This window comes from Lissotriton vulgaris, chromosome 5 (assembly GCF_964263255.1).
Source record: "Lissotriton vulgaris chromosome 5, aLisVul1.2, whole genome shotgun sequence".
NCBI lineage: Eukaryota > Metazoa > Chordata > Amphibia > Caudata > Salamandridae > Lissotriton > Lissotriton vulgaris.
Genome location: NC_141693.1, coordinates 1,011,729,477 through 1,011,747,395, shown reverse-complemented (window position 1 = coordinate 1,011,747,395; position 17,919 = coordinate 1,011,729,477). Strand labels below are relative to the sequence as shown.

The 17,919-nt window shown below is 43.6% G+C and overlaps 1 protein-coding gene across 1 annotated transcript in view; it reads right to left on the bottom strand.

The window, feature by feature from the left end:
* RRP12 (ribosomal RNA processing 12 homolog) overlaps positions 1-14,909 on the bottom strand; it is a 438,408-nt gene extending 423,499 nt beyond the window's left edge. The window contains exon 1 of the mRNA XM_086922631.1: positions 14,688-14,909. Within this exon, the coding sequence (XP_086778757.1) occupies positions 14,688-14,826 (139 nt within the window). The 5' untranslated portion in view covers positions 14,827-14,909. The remainder of the gene's footprint in view (positions 1-14,687) is intronic.
* Positions 14,910-17,919: the final 3,010 nt, after the last annotated feature.

Genomic DNA, 17,919 nt, shown 5'->3' with positions numbered 1-17,919 from the left:
ATTCACATCATTTTTCAGCTATTTCACATGGAAAGACAATTGGTACCAACAAATGACGGGAACATCCATGGGCAATTCGGCAGCACCGGCCTACGCAAATATTTTCATGCATAGATTTGAAGAAGATCATATCCTCAACAAAACTGAATGGACTGATCACTTGAAAATATTTGTAAGATTCATAGATGACATCTTCTTAATATGGCAGGGCCCACGCAACATCTTGCAACAACAATTGTCTCTATTGAACACCATTGATCAGCGCATCCAATTTACTCATGAAATCCAAACCGAATCCATAACTTTCCTCGATGTCAAAGTCACTAACACTCCCACAGGATTCAAAACCAATTTATTCCGAAAAAAAAACGACAGGAATAACACGCTACACTACTCCAGCTTTCATCCATAACCCCTGAAAAACCATTTACCATACAGTCAACTTAGCAGGGCTAAAAGGATTACTTCTGACACCGACCACTTTCAAAAAGAGGTTCAAATCACTTTACAGAGATTCAAATCTCGAGGGTACCCACACCACGTCCTCGATCAGGCCAAACAACGATGTGAAACCAAATCCAGAAGCAAATTACTGTCCAATATCACAACATCCAACAGAGATTCAATTACCGTGGTTTCCAAATACTCTACAGCCAGTAACAAATTCAAGCAGATCATTAGAAAACATTGGGAAATTCTAAGGATAGAACCCGACTTCAATAAAATCTTTAACAATCATCCTACCTTCGCTTACACCAGAGCTAAAAACATAGGAGAACTCTTGAAAACGCCCCATCAAACCACCACCGAGTTCAAAGGAACAGTCCCGTGCAGAAATTGCAATCACAGTAATAGTGTTATCCAAGGGAATACTATCAATCATCCGATGAAGGGCAACAAAATCAAGGTTAGAGCAACAGCGACATGTGATACCAGCAATGCAGTCTACATGTTGAAATGTCCATGTGGCAAAATTTATGTTGGACAAACCGAGAGGAAACTGAAAGTACGACTCAATGAACACAAGTCTAACATAAGAACTAAACAAATTAAATCTACTGTTGCACAGCACTTTCTGGAAGCAGGACATGGCATCAGCCAATTACGATACTGCGCTTTGGAAACTATCAGTAAACAAGAAGGCAAAGACAACCACATTGAACTTCTTAGAAGAGAGAATTACTGGATTTTCACATTGTGCAGCATGAAACCACAGGGTCTCAATGACAGAGTGGAATATCTATGTTACCTTTGATATGCTGAATTTTCAGCTAGCAGCTCCCTAATTACGCACAGTGGTCAGCTCTTAATCCCACTGACATCATTGTACTTCTATTGAGAGATTTTTTTGATTTTATTGGTTAAATTCTTGTTTATGCTTCATGTTCACCTGCACACTTTTGGATTACCGCCACACTGCATTTAGCCATTATTATTTTCTGTATTCATTATTTCCCTTTCTTGTACAAGAGATTAGAATGTTATTCACCCGTTCGACATTTGTTTAATTTAATTTTTTTCACAGGTTTGCTTTTTAACCTCGACTCACAACTCGGCTTTTTTCGTATACTGACACATCTCACCTTTTATTCACTATGTATCTCGGCAGTTTTCGCATTGTGTTTACCCTTTTTCTATTTTTTACACACTGTCCCTTTAACTATCGCCACGCTTCCCCGTAACACCCTCGCTACATATACTTCCGGGTCACAACCTTGCTCGAACCCGGTCAGATTAAGATTTGTCCGCGACCAAGAATCTTCCACGCACGCTTACGGTAAGCCGCCCATCACAATTTGGGTTCTGTTACTAGCAGGTCGCTTGCACTTTTTTAATCAGCTTACTCGTATTTACACCATAGCGCCATGCATGCGTTTTTCTCGGAGCCACACCTTTTCAATCACTTTTCTTCGTGGTTTCGCGCCACGCAGCACACCCTTTTGTTTTAACGAGCTTAATAAACACGCATGTTGATGCGCGTTGTTTAGGATATTATTTTTATAGAGCACAGCTTATTTTCGGTTACCCTTAATATCACCAGTCACCGTTACAAATCACTCCGTATCACTTAAGATTTATAGTCACAACACCCTCCCCTTACTGCTCACTTTAATAATCTCTTTCAAAGAATATTCTAGGCTCGACTAGAGTACAATTATTTTCTTCTTTGGCAACAGAACTTATCCCCAGATGAAGGCATGATTTGAATGCCGAAATGCATTGGGATGGTTTGAGTGCACTATTGGAATTCTGATGATACAATGGAATATATTCGTGTGAATACAACATGAAGTAAAATACATGATTAAATACTTCAACATCTCATACGTCTGAACTGTTCTATTTAATTTTTTACTAACTGTCAAAGAAACCTTTTCATAAGGACACTTGTGGAACCCGGAGGACATTTCTCAGAGTTGAGAGAGCTACCCCCACATATGCTAGAATTCGTAAGGATAGTTCCTTCATTCAAGGCAGTGTTTGAAGCACCAGTTGGGAGAATAAAAAAGGTGACCAAAACTTCCCCCTACCAGATCTCTGCTGATTGATCAACTGATCTGCATGGTCCCAAGGGAAGCATGGGTTAACACACCAGACGTCCAAGCTAGTGTGTTCTTACCTCTTCTACTAAACTACACCGCCCTCACAGAACAATCTACTGGAAAAACTCATTGGCTTCGTTTGATACAGAGATTACATTGACACCTACGCCTTCATCATCGGACAACTCAACTATTCTATGAAAAAGTTGTATTTGGAAGTGTAAGAATGTGCTGGTCTTACAGATCCTAAAGCGCAAGCAGTTTCTCTTAGGCCCTGCACACAAGCTTGATAAATGTTATATTAAAAAAACATTACTTCAGGTGTAGTCCTACTGTGTAGGAGCTAAAAAATATTTTTGTTGCATTTTTAGAAGACCCATGCAGTACCAGAGCTCACACAATAGTCAGTGCTATAGACCCTTTTCATACATACCATCACACGTCATCAACAGATGTCAAAAATATATATGCGCCAAACAAAAGTATCATGCTGGGGCTAACTAAAGCAGAATAAAGCAACCACACCCTCGACTCTGAGGGCACGTAAGAGGGGCTGCAAGACCTACTCTGTCATCCACAAAGCAATAAAAGGCAAATCCACCAGTACCTTTAAAACTTGCCAAAGGCATCTCTTTGAGGAATCTCAGATCCTATGCGAGAACACTTCATGCAGACCCAAAATATCAAAAACAAATGCAGGAAAATATTTTCACTTTTTGATCTCTATCAAATTAAGTTTCCTCCCTCGTCTATAAAGTCAGCCCATTACAGTTTGTGATTTCTACTGGGTGCTGCCTTCAATTGGTTGCCAACTGTTAGGTACAAGTATACCTGCACCAGTTAACACCAGCACCAACATCACTGATAAACAATTTTACATTTCTTCTAGTCCTTTGAACAGTGTGCAACCCACCAAATTGCCAGACCTTGTAGCCCTGGTACACCAGGGAACACAGAACCTAATATTCAGTCAAATGTCCCATTTGCAAACCAGCAGCATTCCATTTCAAGTTCACATGTGAAAGTTGGATTACTGGGATATGGACACAATCTCTGCTGCACTGACTGATTCCCACTAAACTAGCCTGCCTTAAACGCTGGGCTGCAAGGATAACTAGAACAATGGGTGAAGATACATACCAGTGCCTTAATCCTACTAACCTAATTGTAACTGGAATATTTGAAATAGTTCCCGAAGTAACCAAAAGTCACCAACATAGAACACAGGCAATGACCCAAACTTTCCCTAGTACCTCAACCTTCTATGGGACCCAAGAACTGAATCCAGCCCCCGGACTGTCAAGAAATAATTATAAATCAGACTCTTCAATTACTAGCTGAATAACTATGTTTGACGATTAATCGAGAATCTGTTCATCAAAGTTACTGGCACAGAAATGTAACCAGTCTTCATTGATTCGCAACTGGCATGTGCATTTGCATGGGGTTGTGTGGGTGGGCAGCTCAATCAATTAGAGGGTTGAGTGAGTGAATACTGGTTTGAATAAGAGTGAGTAGGTGTGTGAAAGTTAAAAGGTGAGTGAATATTCTTTGAAGGTTTAAGGGAGATAATTAGAAAGCATTTACCCATCAAAAATTTGTGTTAGGGTCCTGGTAGAGGAAATGTCCAAACCCAACAATTTTCCATACCACATTCACATTGGTGTAAATAGCTAACCCTCTTTTCTGAGACTGACGCAGCTTTCCATAATTTAAATGATTACACTTGTGAACGTAAATACCAGAGAGGTTGGTCCCCCCAACAAATAAAAATAGCATCAGTCTTAACATTTAGAATGGCAGGGAATTATACCATGAATTGGTGACAAAGTTAAACTTGTCAGGGATTCTTCATTAGCAAATGGTTTAAGAAAATTTGACATGTCCCTTTCTAATGTATTCCCAATTAAAACAATTGCCTACTAAAGCATTAAAAGAAAAAGATAGCTATATGCTGCTGAGAAGAAGAGAACTACCAGCAAAACAGTGTAAAGGAGAAACAAGAACTCCATAAGCTACTAACTTTTATTGCAGGCTTACTTGCAAACTCTTTAGCATTCCTAAGAACAGTATAGAGCAGAAGGGAGAATTATTCAGTTTAAGGAAATTAATATGGCTCAGATGCGGACTAATAGTGTGCAAAATAGGCATTAGAAACAGGAATATTTTGGAGGTCAATATTAAAAAGAACCCCACTAATACTGGTTTGAACAATATCACAGTCACACAAATCTTAACAGCGAAGCTTGTGTTTTATTGTGCTTCCATTTATGCAGTTATGCATCAAGCTGTCACAATACAGAACATGCCTGTTGATTCTCCATTAAACTAATTAAGAGAGTTGATGTGCAAGTTCAGGACTAAGTTTTAATAAGACCCCATCCGAGTCTTCGTAAGCCTAGTTTAAGGCTAATTAACAAGCCTGCGTGAGATAAGGCTTTCAGGTTGAAATCTTATAGATGTATTCAAAGATAATCATAACGGAAAACTTAAATAAATTAGTAATTCAAGAATTTGTGTTAATCAAAACAAAATCTAAGTATAATTCTGCAAGAGACCTAACATAGGGTTAGTCTCTGAAGGAATGTCAAAGTACTAAATCAATAAACATACTGAAGCAGAGCCTGCTCAGGTGGAAAGCACCAAAATAACTGGTTAGTGTTTACATTAGCACAGTTTTTATAAGGGCTCAGGCTAAAGAAGCCACTTCATGGCATGCTATGTTATACTATTAATGTTTCTAAAACGTAAACCAGTCATTAATCTGGTAAATGACATACTTCGGGAGACACCTACTTACCGATACCTTCTATGGGATAGCCAATACAAAATTAAGGAAACAAACCGACATTTTATTTAACAAGAAACAGAACTGTTTGTTCAGCTAATGAATGACATTCACAGTACCGTAGCAGGACACCTGAGAAGTTACAAAATAAAGAAAACTCCTGTGCATTGCTTCCTTGACATAGAACAAATATTACACTCGTGACACCAAAGAATGAGGGTTCTTTTCAATTACTTGCCTGAAATGGAAAACCATACAAGAATACAGAGAGAGAGAAAAATACTTATTCTCATAAACTAAATGTGCACTATTATTCTACAAATATTAATAGCTGTCAATGCTTTGTGACTAAAGCCTAGTCATGCTAACTGATCCACATTTATGTTACGTTATGTTATGTTAATATCTTTTATTGAGCGCGAACAGCTGCCCCAGCAACGAGGCGTCCCGGCGCTGAACCATAACAGAGACCTGAAGGGAGGGGGAGGAACGAGAAGGACTAGGGAAGATTATGTTGAGGAGAATAGAAATGTTTTAATCGCCTTGCGAAAGGCCAACAAGTTGGTCATGGAGCGAATGTGAGGAGGCAAGGAATTCCAAAGCTTTGCCCCCAAAACTCTGAAAGAACGGCCACCTAGTCTGCTTAGTCTTATGCGGGGGGTTACTACCAAATGTTGACCTGAGGAGCGTAGGGCACGCTGGGGGGTGTAAGGCTCTAGGAGTGGACGTAAGATGAATGATGAAGCATTATTCGTAATTAGTAAAAACTTGCCTACAATCTCATGACTCCTTGTCCAGTATGAAGTATGTTACCAAAGGATGCCCAGTAACCAGTCATACGAAAACCCTGCCTCTTGTCTGTGTGTGTTGCGTTGCATTTAGGGACCCATCCCAGACCACTGGATTGTATACTTTTCAGTTCCATGTATTGGAAATTTACACTTTCATCACAAAATGTGAATAGGACTGCATATTTAATGTTTTTATTAATGTATTTTAATTTCCAATGCAAACCCACTTTATAATGTCTCAGCTCATCTTAGTCTTGCTATAAAGACCGACAAAGGCAGCAGATTGGTATCCATCCAGTTTTCAGTCTCTACGAAAACTCTGCTTCGTCACCCTTTAAATCTCTGTTGCCTTGCACACTAACACCACATATGCATGCAATGCAAGAAAACTGCAAGAAGACGGCTGGAATGCCAGAAACCAGTCCTCAGAAGCTTGTTTCCGGTCCAGGATAGGCATGGCTTGGCAGTTCAGGCTGGACTGTTCCTATGAGGCACAAGGTCAGACTGATTTGCATATGGCCATGTCTGAACTAGGGTGGTGTGGAGTGCAAAAAAACGATGGATTTAGGCCCAGATCTCTGTACTGGAGTGGATGTATGACATTGTTCTGCATTCTGTCCATCACCTGTGGTTTTTGCATTTGTCAACCCGAGTGGGATGGGTATGCTCAGACGTGCGTCCCATGCACTCCACAACACTGGATTCAAGCAAGCCGGGCTGAAGACGGCTGGAATGCCAAAAACCGGTACTCGGAAGCTTATTTCCGGTCCAGGGTAGGCATGGCTTGGCAGTTCGGGCTGGACTTTTCCCATGAGGCACAGGGTCAGACTGATTTGCATATGGCCATGCCTGAACTGGGGTGGTGTGGAGTGCAAATAAACGATGGATTTAGGCCCAGATCTCTGTACTGCAGTGAATGTATGACATTGTTCTGCATTCTGTCCATCACCTGTGGTTTTTGCATTCCTCACACACACACACACACAGCACGTCCCACACACACACACACAGAGCCCCACATACACACAAAGCCCCACACACACACAGAGCCCTATTCTATGCAGATTAGAGAGACATTGGGTGACTTTTCTTCTAATCACGTCAACCCCTACAAGACAATGGAGTCTGTTTGCATGATACCTTTATAATCCTATTGGAAACCACAGAAACAAACACAATACAGGGATAGAACAGATATTATTAACAGAGCAGTCATATTGGAAACAACACGTACAAAAAACATACAGGCATATAATGGATATGTCATTAACAGGGTCCTATGTGACCGTCTGTTAAGTACAATCCTTGCTTTGCAACAACATCAATATTTTGCTAATAAAGTCGCCACAGCCCTGGCCCACTCCAGGGTCGGACTAACCCATGGGGCAATCATGCAGTGCCAGATGGGGTGGTCTGACAGGTCAGTGTGTGTGTGTGGGTCGGTTGTTAGACTGTTTGTAGGCCTGTTCTGTGTTGTAGTTTGGTGATTTTTTTTTTAATGTAGATTTGCCTGATATTACTGCAAACGTTGCCTGTAGCAAGCACAAATGCTGACAGTCTACCATACATTGTAAAATACCTACAGAGCGTGAATTCACAGGTTCAAACCTACGTGGGCCAATCTTTAGCTATCTGATTCTGTAAAGAGGTCCACATTTACTTTGATGTCCGGGCCAATTTACTGTTCCAGTCGACCATGGCCGCAACACGTGAAGAGCTCGGCTCGCTTGCACGTTACCTCACGGAGTAAAGTGTATTACTTTTAGACAGACCAGCCTATGGCCGCATTTTGAGTACTGCTCACTTTAGGGAGTACTTAAGAACATCTCTTATCCATGGAGTTACTCTCTCATCTGCGCTCTTGATCACTCCCAGCTCTCTGCGTATTAGAAATATGGTGTCATTTCCACGTTCTTGTTTATAGCCGCTGGTCATGTTATGTGTGAAGGTAGCGGCATATAGTAAAAGATCTAGACTGCAGCCGCTAGAGGGCACCCTGAAGCAAGAACCGTGTCCATTGCCTTTAAAACTAGAATTATAAATGCTTAATGCAGACAAGTTCCTTGTTGAATATACGCATGAATCAACCAACTCGTCATTGCTCTAATCCTCCACATGGTTTAATAGCTAATTATACTTGTTACTATATGCAACTCTAGATCATTACATTCGGGAAATGACAGCTAAAGATGTTCCTTATCTCATTAGAGCGCACTTTGGTGTGGCACCGGTCAACCCAAGCAGTGTGTGCTTCTTGGCGCTAGTATAAGGACCAGTGAGCGGAGTCCACATTCCCACGTCTTGGAGGCAGCGTTGTCCCCCCCCCCCCCCCCAAGTTAGCACTCCTGGTGTCATGCTGCAGTCATCTTTAAGAGAACATGCAGTGACAGGCAGAGCAGCAACTAAATATTCAACTTTTTTCCGAAGGCTCGGCTGGGTCCCTGGACCACGGTTTCTTTCCCTCAAGCCATAACGCCATGCTCACAGCCGTGCCACATAGTAGAGAACTGGAAGGCCGTTCCGATTTAGGAGGGGACCTCGTAGGGATCCGTACACCCCAGAGGTAGCAGCACTCTGAAAGAACTGTGGCAGAACGGAATGTCCCTCGGAAAGCCGCAGGCACGTGCTAGTGGCTGCTTTCACTACTGCATGCCGTCAGGCAGCTCCTCCTCTCAGCTCCCAGCCCAGCCAGTCAGAGCCCAGCCAGAGGATGAGGAGTGGCACTGCTGCAGTTAAGAATTTCTTTTTCATCCTGAGGGTGATGGCAAAAAGGAAGGGCCCGATAGGAACCAGTCTCAGCACCTGCTTTTAAGAACTGCCGGTGCTGAGGACCAGCAGGACCGGGCCCACTTAAAGCCCTGGGCATACTGTATGCCGATGTCCTGAGAAGAGGCAGCAGGTGCATTAACCCACCAAACCATTCTGTCAGAAATAAACTGCGTCATCGCCTCTATAAAATTCGCTATTTTAAAAGTACACTGGATCTCATGCTCGTGAGCTGAACACAATACTTTCAGTCATGTGCGCCGCGAAAGTGGTCTCCAACGCAGATGTGACTTATGTTTGTGATACTGGTGTCCTACTTGGGACACCATATCAAGTGTGCACGTTAGTGTCCCTGCGTGGACACTGTACTGAAGTGAGGTGTCCACGATGTGGTGTGGTGTGGTACTTAAACCAAAACATGACACCCACACCTGGGACATTGTTGAGGTCAGAGCGGGCATCCTTCCAAGGGCTGAAACTTTGCAGACTCCTGCAGGCATTGCTCGTTGCGGAGAAAGCCTTTGCCTTCTGGGTGGAATCTACGTAGATAGGGTTAGGAGAGAGGGCGCAGGAGATTGTAGGTGGGTAACGAGGAACACGGGCAGGGGATCTGACAGGGCAGGCAGAGAGGGAGGTGACAGGCAAGGGGAGGAGGGAATAGACAGGCAGACGAAAGGTACAGGGAAGAACAATAAAAAAAAAAACACGGCAGAGGCGGGAGCTGGGAGGAGTCTGCAGGGGAGGAACAGGGACACGCGGCCAGTGAAAAGTGAGAGTTGGGCAGCAGGGAGGAGGGTACAGGAGGGAGGGGGCGTCCACCCGAGGAGGGAAACCCAGCGCTCCATGGTCTCTCTGTTTTCACGGGTAAAATCACTCCCTTTTCATCTGCGCTCCGCCTTTCACCTTTCTAATGCTGACTAGTGCGCGCGCCACGCACACACTCCCCCGCCTGGGTGTTGTTAATAGAAGATGAAGTGTCGTCGGGCGGCCTGTCACGGGGCTGCGAGGCAGGGCTACAGGAAGGCTATTTTTACCTCAGCCCATCGCATAGATCCCGAACTTAGTTTCACTGGAGAAAAACTGGGAGGTGGGAGGGAGCGCCAACCACTCAGGAGCATAAGAGCACCAGGAAAGAGCAGTAAGCGCCCAATGCCGAGTAAAGATCAGGTTACATTCACGCAGGTTCGATAACTCCCAAATCACTTTTTCACAAGGAGTTCACTGCGAATCCAATAAAGTATCACAACTTCCCGCCTTCTCGTTAAAATCACTCCCATCCATTCCTGAAGTGCTTAGTAAACTAGAGCAGGTTCCTGCCCCCTGGCACATGCCGCGCGCTCTCAGAGTTAGCTGAGAGCTGCATACCTCGAGGGTAATAAGCATGTTAAAGATTCTAAAAGCTCCTCTAATTTCGCTTCTGTTTCCATTAGATGCCGGGTAACGTGTCCGCGAAGTGAGAGAAAAAAAGACAAGCATTTGCAATGCAATAGGTCTCGCATTAGGAAAGTTTGAGCTATTGGTCTTGTAAATGACAATTTTTTTATTTATGTGTTGGTTTTGAAAAAAGCGAAATAGCTTTGTCATTTACAATGCCAATACGTTTAACTTTTGCAAATGTGGCACCTAAAGCATTTGTAATGCAACATGTTTTGTATTTACGTGACTTAGATGTATTGATATTACAAATAAAACAGGGAGTTAACGAAGGAGGCGGTGGAAGAGAGCAGCAGATCAATACTTTTCACATTGTCTCGGAGTTCCTTTTCACATTGCCTCTGGGTTAAGCATGACTGCTCTGTGCCAAGCTACCAAGGGGGTTAGCACATGTTAATTTGGGATTTGCTTGTGCTTTAAACTAACAAAGATTGTGGTTATTGATTGACCAGGGTCAAAACCCAGAAAACCAATAACCCTGTGCTCTTGCATGGATTAATCATGAGTGATACTGCACCTGGAATTTCATCCCCTGATTTTCCTGCCAGGAAATACAGGGTGTGGTTTTACCAGCCGGTAAATCCAGGCATGCACAGAAAAGCGCTTAATGACTCTATTCTAACATTTAAAAAAAGTCACAGCTTTAGAAAATTATATATCCTCTGAGGTACAGCAAGGCCTTTTCTTAATGCAAATACATATGTTCACATTTGGGGAGGGGGAGGTTAGAGGTTGGGTCGCGAACCTTCAGCTCAAAAGTTTTTATTAAACATCTTTCTCTTTTAATGTAAAAGGCTCAGCGCTAAGTGAACATAAAAGAAAGAAGGATCGTTATATTTCAAGTTGTTCTCTTCTGCCGTCCTAAGACCAGATACTCACAGATACCCACAGGGACCAAATTGTCCACAAAGTTTTGCGGAGCAGAAGGAGAAGTGATGAATGTGAAGTTGCACACCTCCAAAACTTTTGAGCTGAAGTTTCAATTGCTAATAGCAGCACTAGGTAGCTGCCCCAGCATGGTAATTTTCTAGTAGGCAGCATAATTAGGAATTATATTGAGAGAAAGCCCAACCCCCTCCCCCACCCCGTTCACTAAGGAGGCAAAACTAGGAGTGCACACCGTAGTATAGAGTAGTTCTAGTTAGGAAGATAAGTCGTGTTTTTGTTGCTTGGCGTGAATACAAATTTCTTCCCAGAACACTTCGTTTTCCGCAGCACGGGGGCATGTAATGGATTGAATTGCATATAAGACGTCTTTTTGTTATCAACGAGAAAGCCCCGCATGCACACGAGCTATATTTTGCCCAGCCTCCTTTTCAAAAGCAAGACTGGAAGCTACCTGATTGACGGATAACTTTTTTTATTCTCATCAGACAGATCTAATTAAAAAAGTACCGAGCACCGACAGCCCCCAGTAAAATCATAACAGCCATAGCTACTTGGAAAGCTGGCTTTTGTACTGCAGCACAGCTATTTTTAATGGATTCGGAAAAAATGCGATCTTATCGAAATCTTAATAGATGTGTGTTTTGGGGGGATAGATAGTAAGACAGATGCAGCTTTAAAGTAAAGCAGAGACGGATTTGCATATTTAGTTCTGGCTTGTAGCATTCTTCAGAGAGTGGAATTAATTACCGGACATGTTATTATCACTACTGCGTCTCTCCGGCTCCAGAATATACGTAGTTAGTACCTTGTTACGACTGTCTAAAGTTCAGTTGAAGGGCAAAAAAACCCAAGCAGCACGGCAGAAAGTCATGTGCCTCTCATACGGGTTACTGTGTCACTGAACAGCCCTTATCTGATACCTGTGTGCCTAACCCAGCGCTGACAGCATGGAACAGGTTACAGAAGCTGTGTGAGGATTATTTAGGGCACCAGTGAGTACAAGACGCAACAGATATTAATCCGGCCTTTCACACATATCTCTGCGTCCATCAGAGGCGCGCCGCCTGACGAGGGCAGGGCAGAGAGGAGGGGGAGACAACATAGCTGACATCGAACGCTCGCCTTCATTTTGTTTTTCGCTAGCACATTTTTTGTTGCCAAAATAACACTGGGAATGCCTTACATGCTGCCCGCGGCGACCCGGAAGCTGTTGGCCGGCCGGCCAATCCGCTCGCGGCCGACCGGAAGTCCCGCCTCCCGAGGTCCGCGAGCTGCAGGCGCATGGAGCGCCCTGCCGTCCGGGGTAGCCCGGGTCCCCAGGAGGGGGCCGGGGAGAAGGAGTGTGGCGCCTGTTGCGGGGCTCCTCTGACCTGAGGGAGCCCCGATTTACATGAGGAGACGCGCCGCGCCGTGAGGAGCCCGCCGGAAGAGCGCAGTCGGTGAGTGGGGCCCAGGGCTGATGTGAAGTGCGTGCGTGCCTGTGTGTATGCCTGGGGGGGGGGGGGGGGGGTGGGGGGGTGGGGGGGGGGGGGAGGGAGTGTGTGCGCGCGTGTGTGCGCGAGGGAATGTGTGTGCGCATGCGTGACTGTGTGTGATTGAGAGAGAATGCGAGGTAGGGGATAGTGTGTCTGTATGTGTGCCTGTATGTGTGCCGTATGCCTGCATGTGCATGCGCGCGCCTGTGTGTGTGTGTGTGCGTGCGTGCATGCAGAGGGGTGGGGGCTGCCTGTGTCTGAGCAAGGGCTTTGCACCGCGCATGCGCAGCTATCAGACGCTCGCTCCCGAGGTGAAATCCGACCTCGTCAAAGCGCGCGTCTGGTAGCTGTCCACTCTCCTAAATACGGGCAGCATAAGTTGTCGAGCTGATGCATTCATGCTTCGCATGAATGCCACATCAGCTCGACCTAAAAAACGACACCAAAAAAAAATGGCGGCCGCAGGCTTCCGTAATTTTCGGACTCGGGGGCATGTTTTGGCGTGACAGATGACATCACAGGTGAAAAGAGCGCCAAAAATACGCCCCCGAATCCGAAAGAGACGGGGCTTTACTGGAGTGACGCCTGTCTCCTCCAATGGCTGGCCTCCGTTTAAGAAGCCAGCCAATGGAGGAGAGAGGCGGGTTCAAGCCCCCATGCTCCAAATCATTAAATCTCCGACCGGAGACTGCGCAAGCGCAGCCTTTAGGTCCTCGACCTAAAAATGAAAAGTCACCCAGCAGTAGCTGAACAAAATGAGCCCAATAAAAGATATGAACATAACAAGCCTCTTAATTCTAAAGCCCAAGAGCTTTTAAACACAAATCACATATTCTATTAATAGATTCTGCAAATTCAACATGGTATGATCATGGTTTAGGTCACATTCGCAAATCAGCAACGTAACATTTAAAATCTTTAAACACTAACACATTGCTTAAGGTAAGAAAAATCCCCCACCTACTCGCTCAGAAACTGCTTTTCATAGATGATTAACACAAAATTCAACATTTCTCAAACAATGGCTCATACAATTAAGTTGCCTTCATATGAACTTCCAGTGGAATTCCTTGAATGGGATACTTTGGGCAAACGATGAAAGCATCATTTACAATACACACTTCCTAAACCTATAATTCATTTCAAATAATTGACGACATTCACTCGAAGCTCTGCAGAAACAAGGGGAGAGATGGTTTGCAGGGGGACGCTGATTGGGAGGGTGAATTAGCAGAACGCCTAAAACTGCATCCATATTAAAATAAATGCGGTCTCAACCGAATATGTGGCATAACTACTTCACTGTACTTAATACATTTCAAAATGACAGTAAACTTGTTTCTAGAGCACCACCAAATCGGTTAAGATTCTATGCACCACTAATACTTTCAAACTTCAGAAATAATTATCAACCTGCATTGCACAGTTTAAAGAGAAAAAAAACTACTGTATCCGCATAACAAACTGTGCAAAATACACAAGTAGCATAACAGACCGATTACAACAGGCATAACAAAAAGTTTCAATTACTTGACAAATTGCCATGACATGCTTCCAAAACAGTCAGTAAAGTGATCTAGCAGCATTACAGACTGCCAACAGCACGACATCTGTCGTACATTGCTTACGATGCAAATGATCATATAGAAACACTAACTCTTTAAGCATAGTGACATTTCCACGGTCTCTATCAGCCAGCAAAGTGCTTCGGCGCATCGTCGGGAGTAGTAAACGCTATAAAAAAACCCCAATACCATAGCACATTATACTGAGACTGCAAGCCCGAGGCTAAAAATGACATGGAGTGCAGTATGAACCCTGATCATGCCCTAAATGACAGTGACACTTTCTATAGTCAGGGCCACTCAATAAATTCACCATGAATATGCTTCAAACGCCAGCGAATGCTCCCAAATTTAACACCACCTCTGTATTAAGGGACCATTAAGAAATCTGCTGGTACATCCAACTTTCCAAGACCACCAAGTGTTAATTCTCCTACCTGCAGGACGGCTGAAAAAGCGACTCCTTGCAGCCTCACGGTGCTGTCGAGCGGCAGGGTTGGAGTCGCTGCTATGTCCCTTTTTCCAGCGCTTTAGCTTGCCGGCCGTGCCAGAACGCAGCTTCCCGGTCTTCCCCATGATGTCTACCGGCAGCAGGGTACAGAGTCAGCAGGGTAAGGAGAGAGCCCAGGCAAACACACGTGCATGCAAACACTAAAGGGGATGAACACAAAAGAAGGACAATCACCGTAATGCTTGCCGCAGCTTGCAATGTAATGAAAACGTTGAAGCCATTTGAAAACGGCAATATTGGCACCTCAGTGGAATACTTTGTGTACGGAAATAACAAAAATATATTAAAGCAGGTTACAAGATAAAAACAACTTTACATTTTTAAAATACCTTTAAAAGTGGTAGCTTTATAGCGGAAATGTCAGATTTTACTCTTAGTAAATATTAATTGGTCATACTAATATGTTAAAACAATTTTTCATGTTTGAATGATTTGTAATTAATTGATAAAGACTATGTAAACTTTCGGTTTGATTATTTTTCCTGGCTGATTTCCTTGATATCACGAGCACATTCTTAAATTCAATATGGCCGCTGTATTTTAGGCACAAAGCCGACGTCTAAGTTACTGTGTATAGTCTTTCTTTTCTGGCTATGCTATGACTGGAGCATGCGATTCGCCAAAAGTAGACACAATCCATAAGTAGCAATAAAGAATTGTAAAGAAGAACTAGAGTGTCAACTTCGCTCTTAAAATGTACCCAAAAACAGGTACCATGTTGTAGGGCAAAAACCTTTGAGAAATTCTTCAATTTCCGAGGCAGGAAAAGAAAACGGTTTATGTCTATGTTATCATTTGTAACAGTAGACCCAAGACATCCTGTGTATGTTTATAAAGAACTAGTCGTAAGTGTTTGCAGTTTGTATACGAGTGACATTGCCAGGTTTTTATGTGCTTACATGGGACATTTCAATACATTATTTGTGACACTTTGAATGATATTTTATTAGTAGCAGATAGGATTGCCACCTGGTCAGTTATGTCCAGGGAGGTAAAAATATTAGGAAAAATAATAACATTCTATATTTCTCCCTTCTGTACAATATATCTAAAAACAGTAAGCATGTAACAACATCTGTTAAACAAGCATTTTCAATTAAATAAGTCTCGCATTTACACGAGTTTAAGCTACTGGCATTGTAGATGACAATGCCAATAGCTTAAACTCGCAGAAATGCGTGAACTATTGCATTTGTAAATGCTTGTTTTTTTTTGTTTCTTCAAGGGTAAAAAATGTTATTCTAGAGAGAAACCGCTTCACTGGGGAATGTTTCTACTTCAGGTCTACCAGCCTCTGCCGGAAGTTAATCAATTTAAATGTCACTGTGATTTACTAACTGCAAATAACCGGTTAATATCGAGAAACTAACAAGTTTGGATTGTTACCAACTTATGTTCTTGGACATACAATGAAATACACAGAATTGTTTCCTGTGCCCTCGATCTGCGAATTGCACCAAATACAAACTGAAAATTTTAGTTTGCAAGAATAAAGTAACCCGGCTGGACTTCAGGGGAGAACATGGCGGCTAGCAGGTGTGGCTAGTCGCGAGACTCGGGAGGTCCGGGCATTCGGCAGCACGGAAGCAATGGTGAGAGTGGAGGCAGCGTGAATACCAAACGCTGAAATCAGCCGCTCGAGCGGCTGCCGCGAAGGCATAGGAGTAGCGTGATCGAACTTGAGCTCCGAAGGAGACGAATTATTATGTGGCCGTAGCCACGGATTAACAGGGGTATGGCTTCTGTAACAGCTCTGCAGTGGCATTTAGTGGACGGGAAGCAGGCGCCAATGGATCCAGCGAAATTCGCACCGGTACCGAAGTCAGCGGAATGCGGAAGAAGGTGGGGGCTCTGAAGCGCGAGCCGATCACGGAGAGTCACGGAGAGAAGACAGGCAATACCGGTGAATATTTATATTAGCCCATAGTAAATTGTGCTGCAAAGCAGGACCGATCAGCTGTGTACCGGGGGGCAGTGTGTTGCAGGGGGTTACTCTCTGACTGGCAATTGAAGCAATTGAGGTAGTCTGGGGAGTCTGGAGGATTATTTGCACAGCTGCTCCTTTTCTTGAACAGATCTTTCATGCATCTCAAAAGGTAGGATCCGCTTATGTTTCTAAAACAAGGATTGACGCGGTGGGCATATGCGGCACACGAGTTGAAGAAGGGAAGAAGAGCTGGCTATAGATACCAAAGCATTGGAAGTATTGAAAACACTAAATTAAAACTACCAATCCCACAAAGCAATGGGCTGGGTAAGATTTTTATAAAGTAGCCTCTTCAGCTTCCATAGCGCCCTCAAACTCTGATTTGTATATGTCAGGAAAACAGTCATCAGGTTCCCAGGATTTGGGATATACCCTTAGAAGCAGGGGAGGGAAACAACATACGTTAAATGAGTCAACATATTCCCCCGTTGTTAGCTAAAACTAAGGCAAAAACCTTAAAGAGAGCTGGAAAAAAAACTTAAAAGCACAGAAGACAGCTGAAAAGTAAAAGCTAAAGCCACCTCCGTCTTTGAAGGCATATTTTAAAACTGTACCAACGGTTTCGGAACTTAAACCGTCCGACGTGGTCTCGACTGAGGCGTCTATAAAAGGCGTCCCGACTTCCAACAGATATCAACTCTTAGAAGGTTTAGAGATGGAACCGGTGCCGGAACAAACCACAGGGCCAGCTGAAAACACTAAACAATATCACACACATAGTGAGGATAAGGATCCTGAACCTTATTTAGAGGGGGTAGTATCAGCTCAATCCGCTCAAACAACGAACATAAGCAGCGAGGATGACGTATTCACGGCCCCAGTGAACGCAGAAAATATGGATCAGTCAGTTATATCAATGCTAAAAGCTCTGAGCTATGAGGTAAAAAGTGGTTTTGAAGCCACACTAACCAATCAGCAGGAGTTAAAAGAGAAATTTGATGCATTAGCCACCAGAACCTCTGAACTGTAGTCCTCAGTCGTAGATTTAAAAAAGCTTGCCACCCGGCATAATAAGAAGCTTGAGGATCTCAGACAAAGGGTGCAAGGACTCCAGGAAAAAATGGAGTCCCTAGAAAATGCGCAGTGACAAAATAATCTGCGCCTTCTGAAAGTTCCAGAAGGGGCAGAGGCGGGCAATATTAAGGAGTTCGTGGCTAGGCTGATTAAGCAA